Source organism: Tubulanus polymorphus, chromosome 2 (genome assembly GCF_964204645.1).
Source record: "Tubulanus polymorphus chromosome 2, tnTubPoly1.2, whole genome shotgun sequence".
In the NCBI taxonomy this organism is placed as follows: Eukaryota; Metazoa; Nemertea; class Palaeonemertea; order Tubulaniformes; family Tubulanidae; genus Tubulanus; species Tubulanus polymorphus.
The window spans coordinates 977,804-999,362 of record NC_134026.1 but is presented as its reverse complement, the minus strand read 5'-3'; the positions used below and the strand labels follow the sequence as shown (position 1 = coordinate 999,362).

General features: G+C 35.9%; 2 protein-coding genes across 4 annotated transcripts; both read left to right on the top strand.

The window, feature by feature from the left end:
* The first annotated feature begins 80 nt into the window (after positions 1-80).
* On the top strand, positions 81-5,280 carry LOC141898878 (sperm microtubule associated protein 2-like). 3 transcript variants are annotated; one of them, XM_074785023.1, is made up of 7 exons: positions 81-533; positions 3,352-3,379; positions 3,503-3,565; positions 3,683-3,817; positions 3,910-4,047; positions 4,134-4,389; positions 4,475-5,280. In XM_074785023.1, the coding sequence occupies exons 1-7, from the start codon at positions 518-520 to the stop codon at positions 4,766-4,768; spliced, it is 930 nt and encodes a 309-aa protein (XP_074641124.1). In that variant the 5' UTR covers positions 81-517; the 3' UTR covers positions 4,769-5,280. The 3 variants fall into 3 exon arrangements, with proteins under 3 accessions (XP_074641124.1, XP_074641123.1, XP_074641122.1); XM_074785022.1 differs by lacking the exon at positions 81-533 and adding an exon at positions 2,112-2,166; XM_074785021.1 differs by lacking the exon at positions 81-533 and adding an exon at positions 2,189-3,192.
* A 4,198-nt stretch (positions 5,281-9,478) lies between these two features.
* Positions 9,479-21,182, top strand: LOC141899683 (rab GTPase-binding effector protein 1-like). The gene is made up of 21 exons (XM_074786115.1): positions 9,479-9,599; positions 10,032-10,175; positions 10,494-10,697; positions 11,167-11,293; positions 11,417-11,522; positions 12,066-12,182; positions 13,200-13,295; positions 13,377-13,512; positions 14,083-14,241; positions 14,953-15,045; positions 15,883-15,962; positions 16,042-16,300; positions 16,505-16,629; positions 16,942-17,163; positions 17,287-17,385; positions 17,481-17,621; positions 17,865-18,054; positions 18,140-18,306; positions 18,378-18,494; positions 18,583-18,693; positions 18,776-21,182. Exons 1-21 carry the CDS (start codon positions 9,551-9,553, stop codon positions 18,941-18,943), a joined length of 2,910 nt encoding a protein of 969 aa, XP_074642216.1. The 5' UTR covers positions 9,479-9,550; the 3' UTR covers positions 18,944-21,182.
* The last annotated feature ends 377 nt before the right edge of the window (positions 21,183-21,559 follow it).

The window sequence follows — 21,559 nt, the reverse complement described above, 5'->3', positions numbered from 1 at the left end:
TGCTATCAGGTTATTAGTGCAACGTCAGATTACGTCATATTGGCCGTCTGACTGAACTATACAGAGTGATTTCCTATCACATCTATTTCTGATACACGAGATCGATTTGTATCGAATATCAACCTAGAGAATGGTTCTCTTATTGAACGTGAACTCGATGTTAGGATGGGGACTATTATTGAGTTAGATCGACCGACACGCAGTTCCACAATCTCAGGCTAGGTTAAATTCAACTTTGGAGTTATCTTTCATTCGGTTAGTTGCATGTCCAGATACAAACCAAAAACTGCCGAACTGGTATTCCTGAATTCATCAAAAATTTCTACTACGCGTTACTGATGACAACAGGACTGTTGACGTCACAAAGACTGCATCTAAGGTGTCAAGGTGGTTATGACACCTCTTGTTCTATGGTAACCAAACAGTATCACAGTCCACCAGTCACGCTATCAAATATAGCAGTGATAGGCGCTGGTATGATTGTCCGCTTAACAGATTAGACCAAAATTCGTACTTAATGGGTAGTACGAGAGGTGAGTTCTTTGATTTTACACTTTTGTTTTTAGTAATACTTCATTTGACATCAAAATTCATAAATTCTGTTGTGAATTTACTGTTGTTGATACGCATCAGTGAGATCTTGCCACGGCTTGAGACCTATCGAAAAAAATGGCGTTATTTTTATTGGTCGGTTAATGAAAATTCCTCGGCAATGCATAAACACGCAATTCATCATTACATGTTGATGTATTGTCTGAATACAAGAAGGAAAAAAATTGAAACGCATATATCGCTTTTCATGATCAATCGATGCCATAATTATACATTACAAACATCATAAACAACAGCGTGAAAATTAATTGCGATATTGCGTGGAATGTTGTCTGCGATCAAACTCTGCGGACATACAAAAACACAGAACAATTTCAGCTTGTAATCAAAGCCATCATCATGCCGCATGTTTTGTCCGGAGCCCAACGATTCAAAAAGGGAAATAGCTGTTTTAAATTACATCAACTCGGCGTATTTTCCAAAATTTCGATCAATCAAATTCTTTGTGAATCGAAACTCTTCTAGTTTCCAACAATTTACATTTAGGATTTCGTCAGATTAACGACTGGTTTTACCATGGAGATCTTTGTTTCGTGTATATAGTCCATGTAAATATAGGGAACGTGTGTCTAGGTGACTAATCAATTATACAACGGTTCTATGTAAGGTATCTATCAGAAACGGGTTTAAATATTTGATAATGGCTCCCATTACTGTTGGTAAATTGATTGTATAAGTAACTATATGATGTATGCACTGCATTATCGCGTTATCAAATCGGTACACCAAACCACAATCTAATTTCCCATGTTTTAGATAAAACATTGCTGATATTTATTGGGAAATTCACATTTTTTTTCAGTAAATGTATGTACTATGGTGTCGTATATAGATTTAAACGCGTCTGTTTCACGGAAATCTAATATTTTTACAGTGCATTAATTCAGCCTTATTTATTTAGAATAACAGTATCCAAATCAATTTTTCACTCGAGGTATTATACAAAAAAATATTACAATTTTTCAAATTCATCAATTAATCAAAGTTTAGCGCCCGGATTGCCAATTTCCTTACGCTTTCATAACGAGTAGTGTACTGAATATACTATTTAGGTTAGAGCTTCCAGACTCGACCAGCAGGTAGTATTTTGACTTGTGTGAAATGTCTTTTGGAAGTCAAACGAGCCGTCAATGGCACAAAGAACACGAAAAATAAAACGTAGTTATATTATGGAACGAAACACTAACTTTTCTGGGACTATGTTAAAACAGGTCCGTAGAGAAGTAAAAGTGAAAATAAGAGTGTAGATTAGGAATAATGCCTTATTCATCAAGAATGAGTTTCATAGTTATTTCTTTCCCGTGTAAATCAAGCGCTCAGCGGGAATTGTCTTAGTGTCATTGTATTTCAATTTACCTAGTCGCAAGGAGTTGCTCAGGTAAAAATACCGAATATCATATATCACGTATATATATTTATATATATATATATATATATATATTCCATACGTGTATGAAATGGGTTATCTTCATACGTGACAACATCAAACCTTGCCTTGAATTGTCGTCAAGAACTAGAAAATAAACTACATGATGACGGATATTATAGAAGAAGGTAATAATTAGTATAGTTGAATCTGTTGTCAGGCTCATTATATAAAACACAGTGGAACAAAATTACTGCATAGATATTCATATCAATGTTTCCGTTACCAAGGACGATTCCAGGTCCACAAACTGGTAAACTCTCCGCCGAATTCTCTTTTGATTTTTAATCTCACTCTTATTTTTCACATGGGCTTATATTAGCCGAACACTGAGGGAAATTCTATTTTAAATCTTGTCGAATACAATAACAAATCAAGCACCAAAGAATGATACTCATTTTAATCTCAAAGTAAATAAATCAATTCATAAATATTAGTCTTATGATTGACGAGATACTTTTGGAAGATTTTCGAATGACCTCAAGCAAACCCCGAAAATCACTAGAAGCCTTCGGCCATTAAGCCCTCGAAAATACATTCATTCAATGAACAGCTTTTTATGGTCACCGAACCACGAAAAATGACCGCCACCTAAAAGCGGGCAAGTGTTACACTCGTGGCGAAATAAAATAAGTCAAATATTATCACAAACAATTTCAGGTGTTCATGTATATCATTAAATGGGCAAATAATGTATACTTAATACCGAGACGATATGTTTAACGGTTTTTCGAACTATGACAGTGCGACCAATAATTGCTGAAATTTATGCGTGCCACTTATTTTTGTCGGTCGACGTCGAAAATACTGTCTAAATCTCAAATCACCGCCACATCGTACCGTCCTTAAATCATATATACTCCTTAAAATCATATTTGAATAAATACTCGGTATCGCCGAAACTGGATCATCGATACTTTGGGGATTTTTTCGCGCGTGTCTGCCCCCAAGTCGTGTTCGTCTGCCAACCCGGTCAAACACATAAGAATCACACATTCATTATCGAAGTTGACATAAAGTTAATAAGTTGTGTTCTGTTGTTTGTGGGGAATTATTGGATATGATGGACACGACGGTGAAAGTAGAATGCCGTCTGCCCGACATCCAACAAGGAAGAGTAGTCTCTTTTGTTGTTAATGACAAAGACAAAGCAGGTATTTGAAACTTGCTACTTCGGTTGGTTATGCAGAAAACTCTGTTTATCTCTAAGAGATCCGTTCAAGAGTTTTTACACTCGAGGTTACATTTGACTTTTCCAAAAAACTCTCATTTTATGTTCATTCGTTAATCATAATGCTTATTTACTTTTCCAGTTCGGCGTTCTGCGGAGGCAAATACACGGTAGACATTATTGTTAAATTTCAGATATTTCTATCAATACTGCACTATTAGAAACAAAATTACTGCTATATTCGAAACCCCAGCTTTATTGCAATAAAGAATGATTTAACTTGTTCTTATTAGGGACCGCCTTATTACATTGTCTCGACCGAAGGAATCAAAAGCAATATGGGCGACCAGTTACAGGTGACTACAAAATCTTAACGAATATCCACATATATATATCCACATAGTTATATGTGTATTTATTCATATGAAATGATATGGTTGAATGACACGATGAATTAACTATTTTTCAAACAGCCCAAGAGTAATGTGGGGTACTCAGGATATGCTGTGGACGGTGTCAGAAAACGCCAAGAAGGCCGAACCATCACCTCGAGTATTACAGCTAGCAGAACCAAAGAAAGACTTTATGACTGGAATTCGTATTAACAGGCAAGTATCAAATACAACTTTCGGTGCAGTTCCTTTGGATGTGAGCAAAATAAATCATTTCGCGCTTAATTTTTTCGTGATTTAACTTTCAGAGATCATTATGTGTACAGTTGCGGCCGTTCGTCGGTTTTGTGGGATGTCAGTCCATCGGCTAAGAATGCTAATTGTTCCGAGAGAGTGGGACATCTGGCCAAATTCAAAGTTGCGCCTAAGGAATTTCAACCGGATAGGTACGTATCAGCATCTATGCCTCATACGGCCAAACAGCATGCAGAAATGATTAAGAGGAAGACTGTATATTTCATTCTTATTTTAGGGCGATGTTTTTCTACAGTTGTGGGCGATCGAGCCCGCTCTGGCAAGTTAGCAGGGCAAGTAAAAATGCAAAAGAAAGTCCACATCTAGAACGTCTCGCTACTCCGAAAACGAACCATCCAGATTTCCTCGGTGCCCGCCCTATTCAAACTATTATTCCTCGTGCTGCTATGCTGGCGTCCCCTAGCGATCGAATTGAACGATTATCAACCCCTAAAAATAAACCTGACGGACCTTTCAGGGATCCAATCTGGCCGGTAAGGTGCTCGTTTCGTTTTCTGCGCAATTTTCATCAGCTTTTTGCGTTTTTTTCTACTGATATTTATTGTTTCATCGATACAGGTTGCAGGCGCGGCTAAAACGGCTACGGCCACACAGAGAACCACCGATCTTTCAAAATCAAAAGGAGTCGTTGAAGGATACGTGGCGAATCGAGACGACCCAGCGTGGCCGGTTTCACGAGGTGCTCGTATGGCAGTGGCTAGCGCCCGGACAAACGAGTTGAGCGTACCGATCGTTCGTGCTACAATGGATCATTTACAGTTTGATCCGGATGCGTTCATCGTCAAGGAAACAGCGAAGAAAGGTTCTTGTAGCAGACGAACAGAAGAACTAGCGCAACCTATTCAACGATGATATGTTGTTTTATTATCGATTTCTACTTTCATATATCCGTTTTTCTGGGCGCCAGCCTTTTCTAAATCACGTAGTTTCATTTCATTTCTTAGTGTGAATTTATTTTGATATTCAAAAGTTTTTTTTTCAAAACTGCATCCAAAGTGATTCTAAACAATTTTTAAGCTGTACGGTATAATGATTTTTAGCATTATCTAGAGCGCTTCTTTAAAACCGTTGTTTTTTAACTGCTAATTATGTAAATCTACTTAATTGCAACGACAAATTAAGATTCTAGAAATTTCTTAGAAATCAAGTTTAATTGTCTATAAAGTATCTAAGTATAAAGTGTCCCATCTTTGACGTTTGTGTGGTGGTGAATTTTTACACGTTTTGTCGTGAATAGCCCAAATAAATCTGTGATATTTTAAAACTGTTTTGCATTTATGAATCATTAAATAGCTTAAACCGTAAGATTTGGCTGATCTTTTCCAGAGTGCCGCGTTATAGCGAACGTCAATTAATAAATCTCGCCGTGTTGAAATGAAGTTTTGTTGTTGAATAGTTTTGGTGTTAGTCTGGAGTCAGTCCGAATGGAAATTATTTTCAAACGGTGGAATATCAGTTAGCAAACTTTAGCGATGAAACGAGTAGGCTAAAAAAAGCGAGACGACCAACAAGCTTTACCGTATCTAGATTCGAACCCGGGACATTCGATCGTATAGTGTGTCAGTGATCACAAACACCTGCTTCTACGGATATGAGATTATAATTTCTATAAAAGTGGCTATTTTAAATGAACATTTAGCGTCGATTATTAACTGCACCTTATACAGTAATTTTGAATATCGGATGGCTCTTAGACTGGTTGCCGGTCAATGTTGCAATGTCAATGTTGACTTTGCTAGAAATCGATTATAAAATTCATCACGACCAATTCTTTTTCACTGAATTCAATATTTATTGTTCACTTCTGGTACAAAATCTTGTTCAGCCCCTGACAAGAGAATAAGCAATTGACAAGAGAATAAGCAATGACACTGCGTATTTCATGACATAGAACAGTAGTTTTTTTTATCGACAAATTGGGACGATCCTGATATCCCTGATTTGAATGATAGTGTCTTTAGAATCATAAAGACCATGTCTCGACCAGACAGATAATCCAATCACAATTCAAATTGAAGGTTCGCTAGTGCAGTTATTCACAGAATCCAGCTCTTTAAACCTCATCAGTTTATCAGATCGTGAGCAGTGGAGAAATACAGTACACAACATCTTGGCGCAGCGGCGCTTGCTGATGTAACTGATGATGATGAGTTTATCAGAATCAAGGAGTTTCACCGCCTGTTATTTGAATCTCATTTCATGACAGCTAGTGCTGATTCTTTATTCTCTTTGATTACTGCATGATGTTGTTATCATTCTGAAATTAAAATACATATCACACTTACAATTAAACCTGGATTGACTTTACAATATTGAATGGGACAGGCAACCAGTCTAAACATTTTCTTCAGTTTAAGAAATCATTAATCTTAGAAAAAGTGATTCATTTTATATTTCCTGAGAGTGAAAATAATTTAATGATTTGCATAGCCTAAATGTTCAAAAGGGAGAGCGTAGTCAGTTAAACAGTTGCAACTTTTAAACCCAATAAAGGAAGTTGGTACATAATTACTTTGGACTCCTAAACTCACCAAGCAAGTTAATGGGTTTTGAATAAAGATGTTTTGAAAATGATTCCTTGGCCAAAAAGTGAAGGGCTGGGCCTTCAGTCCAAACTGGCTTCGCCCCCCGAATATCATCACGTATAGTTAAGGAAACCGTATAATATTAGGCAGTGTTCTGTGTACAAATAATAAGTTTATATACCAAAGTGTTGATTTATTTTTTGATGCCATAATTTTAAGGCCTGTTAAAGCGATTTGACTAATGAGTAGAATATCTTGATTTTCACATAGTTTAGAATTGTGCTTCCATGCAGGTGATCCTAGCTAGTTATATGAAACTTGTATCATAGTTCATTGTATCCACATAGGTATGAGAGGTAATACTAGGAATAATGTAATATAAAGGAATAAATAATAATGGCCAGCAATAATTTTGATCGTTTTAATTTTGTTTATAGCTGTTTTAACTTCTTTCATTGTCATCCATATCATAAGGTTGAGTGGCTTTCAATGATCACTTAACTTCAAATCGGGGTGTTTAATATTAAAACTATTATTTAGGTGCAGCAGTGAATTTGTAGCACTTTTTTAAGTGAGCCCATAATCTCACCAGTAAAAAATTCCTGATGTAAATAGTAATAAATAGTACAAAATACAGAGAACATAATTTTAAAAAATAAACAAAACAACATAACAAAATGAATAATATAAAAAAAACAAATAAAACTATAAGTAATAAAAAAATAAACAAAACCAACAAACAATAAGTTAATATAGGGCTCCGTCATCAGGAATTTTTTCCTATCAACTTAATCTAATTATTAAAGGTTATTCTTTTATAGAACAACCTTCTCTGTGTTTCCCAACCTCTTGAGATTTTCTGTTGTTGTTTTAAGTGTTCTATCAGATCAGTTAGTAATAAACAAAACAAATAACCATAAACCTTAACTTAATCGAACACACTAAAAAATAACTGATTCGATAGAATGCTTCGAATAGCTGATGAAAGATCACGCGTCCTTTTACCTATATATCACACCCTATCACTGCTGTAACTGTTAATTGTTTTAGGGATAATATCTGTGTTTTAGAGATACATTTTACTTTTTTAGAAAGAATGTTAAACAGCTATAAACATGATTAGTTATCGATAGTAAAATTATTGTCATGTTTTCCCTGAAATAACATTGAATTAAATGAGTGAACTGATAATGTTTGAAAATCTTTAGTTAAGACAAGGTGCAGTGAAAATTCTAGTTGTCTAGTAAAAATGATGTTAATGAAAATGAAATTTAGAACGTTAAGTTAATACTAAGCTTTCCACGATGACTTAGTAAGATTTGTCTCCTTTATGTTGAGCTGTTTTTAAAGTGCAGTTCATTTGTTTACTAGGAACTTACAAGATAATTCCTCGATTAAATACCTGTCATTTAGCAAGGTGTAATTTTGTCATGAGAACAAAACGACACATACGTGTTCATTATTCATCTTAAAACTTTTCGATTGGTCAGTTCAGTTTATAGCAACCATCAAACTGATGTCCTATATCAAATAAAGTGGAGCAATAGTTTTTATAAATGAGGATATATGAACAGTGTTGATTAGTAAATTGTCCTGTTTTGATTGTCAGTTTTACAATGGCTATTCAAAGTATATTTATTTTTCATAACTCATCCATACAATGTTGGACAGGTTTTATGTGCGCTATATGGTTAGAGAGGATCCAGTGCTAGCCAGCTGGCAGTGCTTAGAATTAAGGCACTAGACCATTTCAAATATCGAAAAAAGTTGTAGATAATTGTAGATACTTTAGCAATCAGTTATCTGTAATTTACCTAGCTATATTCATATGGGTAGTTGAACAATATCTATATCATGATACTCAATATATCTTAATCAAAAAACCTTCAAAATACTTTTCATTAAACGAAACAATGTGGAGAAAATAACATTGATAATGTTTGAAAATCTCAGGCAAAGTTGGAAAACTCTAGTTATCTTGTAAAATAATGTTAATGAAAATAAAGATTGATTAGTTGATTAGTTAATCTCAAGCTTTCCACAGTGAATCTGTTGGTTTTATCTATGGTTTTAATGCTTTTATGTTTTTCGAATACAGTTCACCCATTTGTTAATGAAGAACTTACATGATAATTCCTTGAATACAAAGCAAAGTTTGCAAAATTTCAGTTTTCTTGTAAAAATAATGTTAATGAAATGAAATCAGAGATTGATTATTTGAGAGAGTGAATTTGTTTTATGTCCAGTTTTAATGTTTATATGTTGGAGATATGTTATGCAGTTTTTTTGTATCAACAGAATATCTTAAATCTCTCTTACATTGTCATTTGAATAGTTGATATGATTGAATGAAATAACCAAGTGTCACTTATGCCCAGTGACTTACCAGTAAATCACCCATAGCCCGACCCTGCCAGTCGCCCCTGACCTGCAAATTTTGCTCTCCTTCCTAAGCTCAGAATACGTTCATTTGATGAATCTGGTTATGAACAAAATATAAGATGTTGTGCTTCATTGATGTATCGTTTGTTGGATTTAGACGCTGAAATCACCACGAGCTCTTCACTTGAAGTTGAAAGGTAGAGGATGGCATCGAGATTGCCACGGTATAGACTGGTTGCCTGTCCCATTCAATATGGAAGATAGAGACCGGTAACCAGTCTAGCGCAGAATTGGATAGGCGACCAGTCTATAGCACTTTGACGAGGAACCGGACTTGGACTTGAACTTGAACTTTTATTTATTGCGCCGTATATAACATTTATACATAGGATAAGACATGCAATAAATTTACAGGACAAAACATTAAAGAAAGACATTAAATAGAGACTACATAATAGCATAAAAAACAAAAACTTATACAAGAAATAATTAAAAAGCACCCTCAGTCGCAAAGCTGAGGAATTACAATGAAATGGAGTCGAGTCTTAGCTTAACCAGTTTATTGACCAAATCGCACACAATTGTAGAAATTTCGGGATCGTTGTTATTGTAAGACTCATAGTCCGGACTCATAGTCCGCTAGCTACGTCCGACTACGAAGAGAGAAAATGGCGTTTGCTGTCAAAAGTCGATCAATTTTCTAACTAAATCATCGAATATCTACGCGATGGATAATATGAACGATGATGGATTCGGTCCGTTAACATCGGCTGAAGGTAAATCAATCATTTAATCGCATTCCTTTTTAAATAATGTCTTTGGTGAAAAGAAATTCCCGAGAAAATGTGAACGATCTTTAGCAAAAAGTTACTTCCGGGATTTCTTCGATTTCCACTTTCTCAACCATTTTTGAATTTCCCCTTGTACCAAAACTATTTACATTACCTTAATGATGATTTCTGGCCATCCATTATATTAGTTAGGGATAAAACTTTCAGGACAAATGAATTTTAAATACAAGAAAGATAACGCTGTTTAAACGATGAGACAGGCTGAGAATGAGATATTATTCTTCTCCTTAGTGCCACAGGTCGACAGTTACAGGCTATATGATGCTAATGTTTCACTATCACTGATCACTTGAAATACTCTTCAATACGTAAATTTTGTGAATTGGCTTTGATTAATGCGTGTTTAATTGATGACAGGTAATAGCGATGTATCTACACTACAGCAGAGAGTGGCTGAATTGGAACAGCGAGAAAAACAATTACTTCAAGAGAAACATAATTGTGAAGAGGAATTCGGGCAGAAACGAGCAAAATTCAAAGAGTTATTCCTTCAAAAAGAAAGTAAGTTGTCATCATTTCTTTCTGAGTTAGGTTGTATAGTTGGCATCATTCCAAACCTCCTTGAATCATTGAAATTTCGATTTTAGTTTCAATACGCGATTCTGCGTGTTGTTTGGCTGAAATCCAACATTTTACAATCCGCAGGTCGCGCCTTAGTTCTTAAGGTCTAAATCCTTGGAATTATAAGCTGTGTTAGTTCTATAAATATCCCTAATCCTTTCAAAGGACTTTATTTTTCAGGGTTCAATAAGCACCCTGTTATAATCACCTGTTTATCAATCATTATATTCATATTTCATGTATTTTTATGATACGTAGATGAACTGATGAAAGAGAAGAATGCTGTATCAGCGGCTCAGGTCGAGATCGAACAGTTGCAATTGAAAGTGAATCGTCTTCAAACCGAAGTCGATGATATAAAAACGGCTACAGTTTTATCTGAATCTTGTCGGCAGAATGAGTTAGACGAACTACAACGCCAGTATCAAGAAGAATTGGCTTCATTACAACATATCATGAAAGGTATAATAAAGACTGAACTGGTATAAACTGTGATGAAATACTCCGTGTTGTAATGAAAGTGTATGAAAAAATCCCACAATTTAACTACGAAAAACAAGTCTGAAATGAGTCTACCTTCGATTCAATATTTCAACTTTATCCTAATAGTCATCTTCAGGAATACTAATGAGATCTAGAACAAAGGCAACTAATTAAGTAATAACGTGTGATACAAACTAGGGATAATTCAGCATGAAAAATTGTAACTGTTTAGTTTTTAACTATTTTCATGTTGAATGCTGATCTTTATTATTTCACCCCTTCAACATTTCTCTGAAACATTTTGAATTTCAATAACTGTAAGACTTCCTATCGATATTTATCGTGGAAGGATCTTTTTGTTCAAAACTTCTTCATCATTCATTGTTAAATTTGATAAGTTATGCTAGAATAGTCTATTTCAGTGAACTAGTATTCGTTGTATTTTCAGAGTCGATCGCCGAAGCTGAAAGATCAACGGCACAAAATTACGAGGAAGATCGACATCGACAGCTGAAAAATAACGAGATACTGGAGCAAGAATTACTAGATTTAAGAGCTAAATTACATCAGGAGAGGTGAATTGATGAATAGTGAATATATACCTGGATACAGTTTCTGGATCAAGACTCAGATTCAGAATGATCTTTACGCCGTTGTTTGAGAGTTTATAATTGAATGTGGTTCGTTTGTCTTTACAGAGAAGGCTTGTTTGCTTCGGTTGCAAAATCACTAAAAACCAAAGTAGGTGCAGGAATAGTTGGTCTCAGTCAGGAGTCGGAGAATCTAGAAGAAAGCATGAGAAAGGTAGGTTTATTTATGTAGAACTTTTTTAATTAAGTCCGCTCCAATTAAGAATGAACCAAGTTTAAATTAGGTTTGAATTTAAGAACGAATCATTGCTGTTGTGTATGAATAGAAATTCTCCTTTTATTGCCTGTCAATCACAGTGTTGAGTCTTGAGGAACCAGTGAAAACAACTGATTAATAATCGATTGTGTGAACACAGCTAGTGAAAGCATAATTGCTTCAATTGCGTAAAGTTAGAACTTGATAATTAAATAGCTAATGGCTGTATTTAATTACGATAAGTGATTGCAGTGTATTTGAATTGTATCTGTTCCACCTCAATGCTTCATGATCCAACTATTCTCGTTAGAGTCCTATGCCAAAAAAGGTTATTTTGAGTTATTAGATTATTTATTCATCTCATGATTTTTGAAATGAACTAGGTCTACCTGGTCATAACATATAAGAATCTTCATCTGTCTTAGCTCTCAACATTTCGTGGTGATGATTGATTTTAACTTTGTAGTTAAAAGAAAATTTTATCATTATAATCAAATCTAGGCTCAAGAAAATGCTGAAATTTTGCGTTCGGTCGTTGAACCTTTAGAGGAAGAAATATCGGTACTAAAACAGAAACTCCGTGAATCTACGAGTCGAGTGGATGAACTCGAAGCGCAGGTAAATATCAAAACTTGCTTTGAGCTACTGATTTTTGAGAATATTTCATTTTCAGCGTGATTTATCGTAAAAGATCGAACGTTCGGATTATTTGAGTTTCTGTTGAGGTTTCTGTATATGATTTCTATTTCAAAGGGGGAGGAGCTTATCGTGTTAAAACAGAAACTGCGTTTGGCAACTTGTCGGCTTGACGAGCTCGAAGCCGAGGTAACACTTTTGGTCGCTCAGGCAGTTTTTCATTTTCGTGATGTCGCTCTCAATTAAACATTTCAATTTGTTCTTCATTTTTTCAACGAATTCATGCAAAAATCAAAACTTGAGTTTCATAAACAAATTTACTCAATACACTCAACAAACAATGATTCAGGCTTCTTTTAGAAAAAAACCGTAAATCACAGATTTTCATCGCATCATCATGATTTAAAACAGATACTAATGCTTTGTTTTTTGCGTGAATTTAAAAATCCCCTTTTATGGTACTATTGAATTGAGGGCTTGATCGGTGTACTTATTTGACATTCCATGAAAAATCCTTTCTCCAACCAAGCGGTTTCCCTGCTCGGGATTAAGCGTAGTTGTTATAGTTGTTGTATATATACAGTATGCATGATGTATATTGTAAAAGAAAAGATATATTTCATCCGCTGTAGTTTTGTATATGTAGGGTATATTTTAGACTACGGCCGGTATGTGTGCGCTTTCCTCGTCAACTCAAGACAATCATTACCCCAAAATATGATTCGGATCTGTGTATCATTCAGTAATTAGTTGAAATATTTCTGATATATCGATGCTTGATAATATGTCAAAAGTTGTTATAAATACAAGTATCTCTCATTGTAGTCCGCTATAGGCTATAGTGTAATTAGATACTTTGATAGTGCATGTATTTGCCTGGTCAAACATTCAGCCTGGATCATGCAGTTCCTCCTCGGTTTTATGAACCGGATCCAGGTATTTCTGCTACGATATTAAGGCTACCTGAAATCACTTATATTTTTTATTTTATTTTTACAGAAAGCAACCCATTTACCTACGCTTGTCGTCAATGCCAATGCCAGTAATACAGCGCCTGAATTGCTGTTAGATTCAGAAGGAAATGTCGACGATAAGGTAAATATATCGATGTGCTTTTTTGGGGAAAACCTACAGCGGTTGTTACTTCTACTTTCATCGTAAATTCTCGTTGAACAGTTGAAGGAATTAAATCATTACCTCGCTGCTGAGAAGGCTTCCAGATCCGACCTGGAGATGTACGTGGCTGTACTGAATACACAGAGAAACGTTCTACAAGATGAATCCGATAAACTACGTAGCGAGTTACACGAAGGTTTGTTGTTTTATCGTGCAGGGTCCCTACAACTCCTTGAAAACTCCTTCTAAACCAAAAATATTTTTCAAGGTACTTAAATATCCTTGAATTTGAGCAAAGTGCCCAAAAGTCCTTGGAAACTCGTTGAATTTTGAGAAATTGGCAATTTTTTGGCTCTGTGCCTAGTTATTATATACACAGATTCCACCTGATTAAATGGTTTATGAGTAAAACAGTACTGATTTAGGAGTCAACAGTAATTGAGATATGAAAGTGATGCAAACACTTCTCGAAATTTGAAATTTTCTCCTTGAAAAGTTCTTGAATTCTGGAATGACTGATTTGTAGGAACATGAAAAATGTGACATGAAAAATCTGATAAAATCGTGTGAAAATGTAAAAAATTAATCAATGTGACACTAGTTATTAGTTCCACCTCAGGTGGGTAAGCTCTAGTCCAGTCACCTCTGGTACAAACAGAATATCTGAACAAAAAAGTTTTTGCTACAAAGTGGTAAAGCTTATAAAGCCCCCCCCCCCTGATTCAGATTGAGATCTACTATGCTCAAGTGTGCGTTATTTTGACAGTTTGTCGCTTGCTGGAACAAGAGAAGAAAGAACACACGGAATTAAAGCGAACGTGGCAAATGGCTAACGATCAGTTTCTAGAAGCTCAGCGTTTATTAATGAAAGATATGTGTCGCATGGAGAGTGTTCTATCACAGGAACAACAGAGACAAGTTGCAGGTGTGTATTTTATATTTCATTCGTTTATAACTAAATTATATGAAAATAATCTGTATGAAAGAACCGCTATACAGAAATCTATGGTGAGTATTTGATGAAAGGTAAAACAGGGTGGCCACTTACCTGGAAATCAGGGAATATTCAAGGAAAAAGTTTTCTTTTCTTTAAAAAAGTCAGGGAATAGTCATGGAATTTGGTTAAAAAGCTTAAATCAGGGAAAGGCTGTGGAAATTTGTTGATATAGTTAGATTCATATACAATCATCATACAGAGTAATCTATGTTTTACATATTTGACTGTTAATTGTCATTGGATTTTTAGAAGTTGAAGTGAAGGAAAACAATTTAAATGTCAGGGAATAGTCTGGGGAAAAGCAAACCTGATAAAAGTGGCCACCCTGTAAAAGCAACTTGTGTGTCGAAGTTTCAAATTTCTACGAAAAACATAAAGCATTTTGGGCTTCACTAAAATTTTCAATCTGTATCTAACACAAGAAAAGATGTAACTGTTTAGTTAGGTCTTTGATTTGGTTGACTCCTAAATTACCATTTCATACTTATCCAGTCCGGTTATCTTAGCATGGTCGACTTTTACCTCTATACAATCAAACTTAACACATCTCAGGGGGTCCTTTATTTCTGTATAGTTGTTCCGTTCAATCAGAATATTCGGCGAAAGATCGGAAAAATACTGCTTATTTTGTGTACACAGAAATGCAACGTAAAGATCAAGAAAATGAAGCGCAACAAGTATTAGACCAACAGGCTGAGGCAGCCGATACGGAGAATTTCCTGGCAGCTATTGGTTAGTTTGTTATCAGTCTGTAGTTGATATACCGGTGTGGTTTATGATGTATATGATATATGGTATATGCTGCATTCAATCATCCGCTTATTAGTCGTGATTTGTATCGATGATCTGTATTATTTATCATTGATTATTAATACGTTCACTAAGAGCCTACTAACAATCGGTAGAATTTCCCTCCAATTTTAAATTTAGGATTCGTTAACCTACGTAAATGACGCTAGCGAGTAGTAATAATCATGGGTTAAACTAATAAATATCTAATTTCTGTGAGGAGCGAACCTCCTGACCTCAGTATCTCTACTTTCTAAATCATATATTTGACGACCGATGTTGGCAATCAAATCCTGATAGTGAAGATATTGATATTGTGTCTATTCGTGCTGGTTTTTCGTCGTTAATTTTTCTCATCCTCGTCAATATTTGAATGCATTAAAACCTCGATATTATCAGCGTTTTATTCTTCATATGCACTTCACCTAACCCTCTACTGTACGTAGTTCATATTAACCCCTAATCATCCCCAGTAAATCATCACTTTTCTTGTATTTTACTTTTTTAATATCGTTACGGATTTTGCATGCCAGAGTTATATGAAATTCTGATAACGCTGTAATCTGCATGATTTGTTATTATGATTGTTGTTGTTGTAAACCGGTAACTATTATATTGACTGCACGGGTTGTTCTGTGTTTTTACATCTACCCTGGATGTCATCTGGTGTTTTCTCTTACCCTTTCCTCGTTGTAACGTGTCATCGTCTCGTGTCATCAGAACTTCTCCGTTTTCAATTTTACTTGAAATACTTTGTCTAATTATGATTATCATTTTCAGGATCTGGAACTTCTGTAACACGTAAATCACCGAGTAAAATGAGTCCAGGAACTGATGCTCAACCAATAAGTATTCAAGAGGTAATCCGCTTTTTTCACCTACCTGAAAGCTGTCCTGCTAGAATGTTATAATGTTGTTTCACTCGTTTGCGCTTTTCAGTTATTGGACGTGAATTTAATCTCAAAAGCAGACTCGAAAACGTCGCTGACTTCGTTGAAATCCGATGAAAATTTCGGTCTTACCGATAATTTCAACGCGGGATTGAAGAAATCGTGGTCGGGTTCTCAACTGTCGAGCCTCGCCGACGGTAAAGACGTATCATTCGATACTCAGTCACTGTGCGACATGAAGGATTCGAGACTCAGTCCAGAGAAAGTTGTCGTTACTTTGACCGAAGCTCAACAGAAAGCCATCACAGGTTCGTTCATTACTGTAGTTTCAAACCAAAATTGAAAGAAAAAAAGAAAACCGTCTGTCAAAATTTTTTAATCCCGTTTTTATGCCATATTACCATGGAGGTCAGAATTAATACACAAGCTGTGTTTAAGTTCTTGAAATCTTATTTTCATCTGTCCGATTTGGGATGAAAAATTTTAAGAAACGTGCGTGTTCTCATTTTCAGATCCGACGCCAGAAGCCCAGGCTCACGAGAGTTTATTAGCCAGTGTCAAAGCGAGACCTAACGATATATCATTAGTAGGAAAAAGACTAGTCAGTGAAAGGGAATGGCAGATGTTGCAATATGAAGTAAGTTACATATTCAAATCATTTGTAAAGTAAATACCTCTCGCCTAGTTAATATATAATGGCCAACACCTCAGACTCGGACAAAAACAAAATTGTTTTCTTATTTCGTATCTTATTTTCCAATCCTTAACTCAGACTTTGCTTAACTGGGACTAATTTTGCCAGTCCCAGTTTGTCCGAGTAAATCCAGATTAACTGTAACTTGTTTAGTCGTATATTTCAAATATAATTTCTAAATGCATAAACTTAGATTGTGATGCAAACATCTAGCTTTGAGACTAGCCGTATTAAGTGTGTTCGTTTTTGTAACAGATGAGGTCAGCTCGAGAGAAACTCGGACGTCCCTGCTCGATGTGCAGTAATTACGAGACTCAGTTACAGAATTTACAACACAAATATCAAGACGAACACGAGAAAGTTCAAACTCTCGAGCGACAGTTAACGCAAGAGAGAAAAGCGATCGAAAACCAGCGTAAATACCGCGACGAACTGGAAACCAGTTTGAAAAATGCTGCTGAAGATGCTCAAGCTCAGGTAAGGGAGATAAGGAGATGGAGACAGGGAGGGAGAGGGAGAGAGAGATAGAAGAAGAGTAGTACATTTATCATATATGCGAACACTTACCATGTATGTATGATAAGTATTGATCTATTACAGATATGTAGTTTGACGTCCAAGTTGTACGATTCTGAGAAATTTGTAATTGAAGTCAATCAACAGTATGAACAGTCGCAAAAAGAACTACAAGAACAACTCGTAAGTTTCACTTTACCCCGTGTGTGTGTCTGTGTGATACCGTGTAGTCGGCAATCTGCGGTGCAAATTTTTCATCTTATTTATGTAATTTTCAGAAAACTGTGTCGTTTAATCGGGAACAGATCCACAAAGAATTGACACGATTGCAAGAAGAGAATGATAGTTTAATCGGTCGACATTCGAAGAACGCTCAAGCGATGCAGACTGAAAATATCGATCTGCCAAATAATTTAGAGGTAGATTTTAGCTTCTGATTTGGGACTTTTTGAGAAAAGCGTGGATGACGGATTTTTAAAACATATTTCTGAATATTTATGAAACTGAATAAGTATTACCTATAGAATTAACTGTGATCTATCAGATTTTTCCTAAATCTACTTCCAAGAAAAAAGTATACACAACTATGAACATTTACTGTTGTTATCCTTAAGATATTTTTCCTCTGCATTTGATTCTGAAAATGACACATTCATTAAAAGGAGATGCAATTACTTCTACTGAGATACCGGGAAGATATTATATCGGCGAAAGTGGCCAAAGAACATATTGAAGATACGCTGAAAAGTGAAATCATGTTCCTAAAACACCAGGTCGTCGCGGACACCGAGGAGAAAACTAGAATAGAAGAGGCCTTAACGCAAGAAATTAATCAATTGCAAGAGCAAGTTGGTAAGAGTTTAATATCGGGTCGATTTATCGTGTTTCTGTTACCTGCACTTGATTGTCATTAATTATTATTTCATTGTTTTAAAAGCGATCGATCAAAGTTTGAAATCTGAACTCGAACGGGAGACGACCGGCCGTTCAGAGGCCGAGGGTAAACTACGCGAACTTGAGATGCAGTTGAAAGGAACTCAAGCAAAATCTAAACAACTCATCAACGCTTTACAGCATCAGGTGGAGGAACAAAGCAACGCTAGGGTAAGGAACTGTACCGACTGGTGTTATAGGTGATGAGGCCCGTTTTAATAGAAAATATTGCTGTTTTTCAGACCAAGTTAGAGGGTGAAGTGCATAAATTCAAAGCGAAAATTTCATCGTTACAAGTTGATATGGATAATAGCGAAGCTGTTCAGAGAGATTTCGTCAAACTTTCCCAGTCTTTACAGGTTTGTCATCGATCTTCGACTCTCGTTCTATTTCTAGAGGCGTCTTTAAAGCGTTCAATCACGCATTGTGTTCATTCTTTTTTGATAGATTCAATTAGAGAAAATTCGTCAGGCAGAAACTGAAGTTCGATGGCAACACGAGGAAGACATAGATGATTGTAACAACTGTAAACAAATCTTTAGTGTCACTAAAAGAAAGGTAAATCTCAGACAATTCATGGAGGAGGAGAGTTGGTGCCGCTTCGAGCCGCTGTTATCAATTATCATTTCTTATTTTTCAGCATCATTGTCGACATTGCGGTCGGATATTCTGCGCGGATTGTATTACGAAAACTGTACCGAGCGGACCTAACGCACGCGGTGCCAAGGTTTGTGACGTGTGTCACACGATATTAGTTAAAGACGCTACTCCGTACTTCAGCACTGAACCTCCAGCGACTCCGGATTAATAACACGCCGTTTCATTGTACAGATTGGATGATTCCATCCAGAACAGCATTTTACTGTAAATTATCGGTGGTTGCGTTTGTGTGTGTGTGTTACTTTGAGTGCCTAGCTTACAACTGCAGAATCTATCATTATTGGGAGTGGAATTTACTTCAAATTCGAAATCGTCAAACGCATACTTGTACATATTTCTGTCCTCGGAAAGTCTATGAAAGAGATCAGATGGCTTAACTGATTTACTTCGAAATTGTTTGCTTCATTCCAAATGTAGTCGGGGATTTTAACCTTCGGTTGATGCTTCATTTTAGCGGATTCTTGATTTCGGGACCAATTGTACGTATCTTACCTAAAAAAAAAGGTTCAGCCATATTCTCTGCATAATTTAACCGGTTACATATTTTTCTTCGCAAAAATGTTTGACATTTTCTGCCGTTTTGTGTCAATATAGGTTGGATAGTATCGACACAAAGTTTACAGGATTCAGTACGTACTCAGTGTGTGTGTTTTGTTCTTGATTTCGTATACTGTGATAACAACTTGTGACGATTTTCTTAAGTTTATAGCTTTTTTCATATAACAAAATGGTGATTCTTCCAACCAATCACTGATCGTAAAAACGAGTATTTCTGTTTTGTTAATTGTACATAACGCGGATACATGTACATGTATCTATAGGTATGTAATGTATATATCAATGTGCAGAGGAATTATAAAGTGCTAGTCATCGTGGTGAGATTGTTTATCATTTATTTTGAAATAAATAGTTTATATTTCTGGATCCTCGCTGAAACAGTCGTTTTCATGGAAAGCAATTTCTACATTGCAACGAACTAAACTTTGTTCAGTATTGTGTTTTGGCTTTAGTTGCTCTGTGACCAGTTCCGTAATTTTGTGTCTTCAGATTTTACTCTCGAGTTGGAATGCACTACCGGGGTAATTCTCTCATCGATGGAACTGAGTTCTCGATATTATCCGGTTGAGGTTCCAGGATTTATGTTGAGGAAACGTATTTAGTATTCAGATTTTATTAACATTTTAACAGACATTTTGTTAAGATTATGTGCGGAGGTATTCGTCATATTATTATAGTTTGTACTGTAAGCGAGTATTATATTTATTCGAGAATTTCTATACAGAGACGCGTGCATTGTACATCCATATAATACACACTCAATTACATTAGAATCTGTGAATGATATTACTACATGTATACCTATTGAAAATAAGAAACCATGAAGCTCAGCTGCGTATTGTTTACAGTTCTATTGTAAACAACCAGAAACTAATTTTCTGGAAAATCAGAAAAACGTAATTTCATCCGCTTACTGTAATTGTTTTGCATGTAGGTTTTGTTTTGTTTTTTTGGTTTTCGTGTATTTCGCTGATTGTAGATACATAATTAGATACTAGTGTATAATATGTTTAACTCGGCCTACTGTGTAAATAATGTGATCTACTTGTAAATATCCGCTGCGATTTAAATGATCAGTTTTCGTTTTAAAACGTGTTAAGTCTCTCCTCTCATGTCCTCTCATTCCAAACGATGATATCACCCAAGTCTTTATTGAACATGACATGTAAAAGTAATGCGAGTTTTTGCTTCCGATGATAATATTTTCAGTTTGCTTGGTGGAGTTTAGTTTAGTTTCGAGCTTGAAGAAAAACCATCTACAAACTTGACCTTCGTGTGGGTCCTAATTCATTTATTGCGTGCGCGTAAGCTGAGGGGAATAAGTGCAATCGTATGGGCAGTGGCGGATCCAGCCTACTGGGATTACCGCTTGAGCACTACTCAGATTCCACCCCTGGATCCGCCTCTGATGGGCAATAGCCTGTTTTGCATTGAAGGGGTTTGAAAAATTCAAAATTATATGCGTACCTTAATAGATGATCCCTTGCTAGGGATTGTCAGGACTTGTGCTTGAAATGAGATTCGGCTGAATTTGCTTTTTATTTACGTACAAATATGGTCGATGGATTAATGCTAGAAATTAAGGTAGAATTAAATTGTTTTTCATCACTAGAATATCGCAAGTAAAGCCACAACTGTTGAACTGGAACTAGATAAGAAGTTTCTGGCTTAAGTTTGATCGATGATTGAACGGTTCTATCTACTCGCAGTTGATTATAGTGGAAAGTGTTGAGTTTTAAACGTCATGTCGTTTCGTGAATGTTATACCGAATTTACACATGGTGTAATTAAATCTATGTTGTCGTCATCAGTTATAAATAAAAACTGTCCAAACACTAAATGAATTAAATGAAACAAATTTGTTGAGCGTCGATTTTTGTCTGCTGATGAATTTTTTCTACAGGTGGCTAGCAAAGCTTCTCGACTTGAAGAGGAGTTGATGATCATTCATTGTGATTTGACTATAATAGTCCATGATTGAACTGTAACGAATGCCGCCCGTTAAAGCGGGTGTAGGTAGACTCGCGTCGCGGTCAGTAGCGTAAGTTGATCGCTATGTGATTGTGGCGACGGTGCGCGACCAAGCGGTCCATCCAGTCGGCCATGTCAATCGCAAGAGCAGCGTGTGGGAGAGAGCTGCGTCACGTGTGGCAGAAAGTATAACACGGGCGACCATTGTGACTGTCGCAAGTCTGAGCATTCATTT

Excerpts from the sequence above, each read along its gene's own strand:
- LOC141898878 (XM_074785021.1), top strand. The coding sequence starts at position 3,099 with ATGATGGACACGACGGTGAAAGTAGAATGCCGTCTGCCCGACATCCAA. Across the intron at positions 3,193-3,351 it reads TAATGACAAAGACAAAGCAG|TTCGGCGTTCTGCGGAGGCA; the intron begins GTATTTGAAACT and ends TTACTTTTCCAG. Across the intron at positions 3,818-3,909 it reads ACTGGAATTCGTATTAACAG|AGATCATTATGTGTACAGTT; the intron begins GCAAGTATCAAA and ends TTTAACTTTCAG.
- LOC141899683 (XM_074786115.1), top strand. The coding sequence starts at position 9,551 with ATGGATAATATGAACGATGATGGATTCGGTCCGTTAACATCGGCTGAA. Across the intron at positions 11,294-11,416 it reads GCTAAATTACATCAGGAGAG|AGAAGGCTTGTTTGCTTCGG; the intron begins GTGAATTGATGA and ends TTGTCTTTACAG. Across the intron at positions 15,963-16,041 it reads AACCAATAAGTATTCAAGAG|TTATTGGACGTGAATTTAAT; the intron begins GTAATCCGCTTT and ends TGCGCTTTTCAG.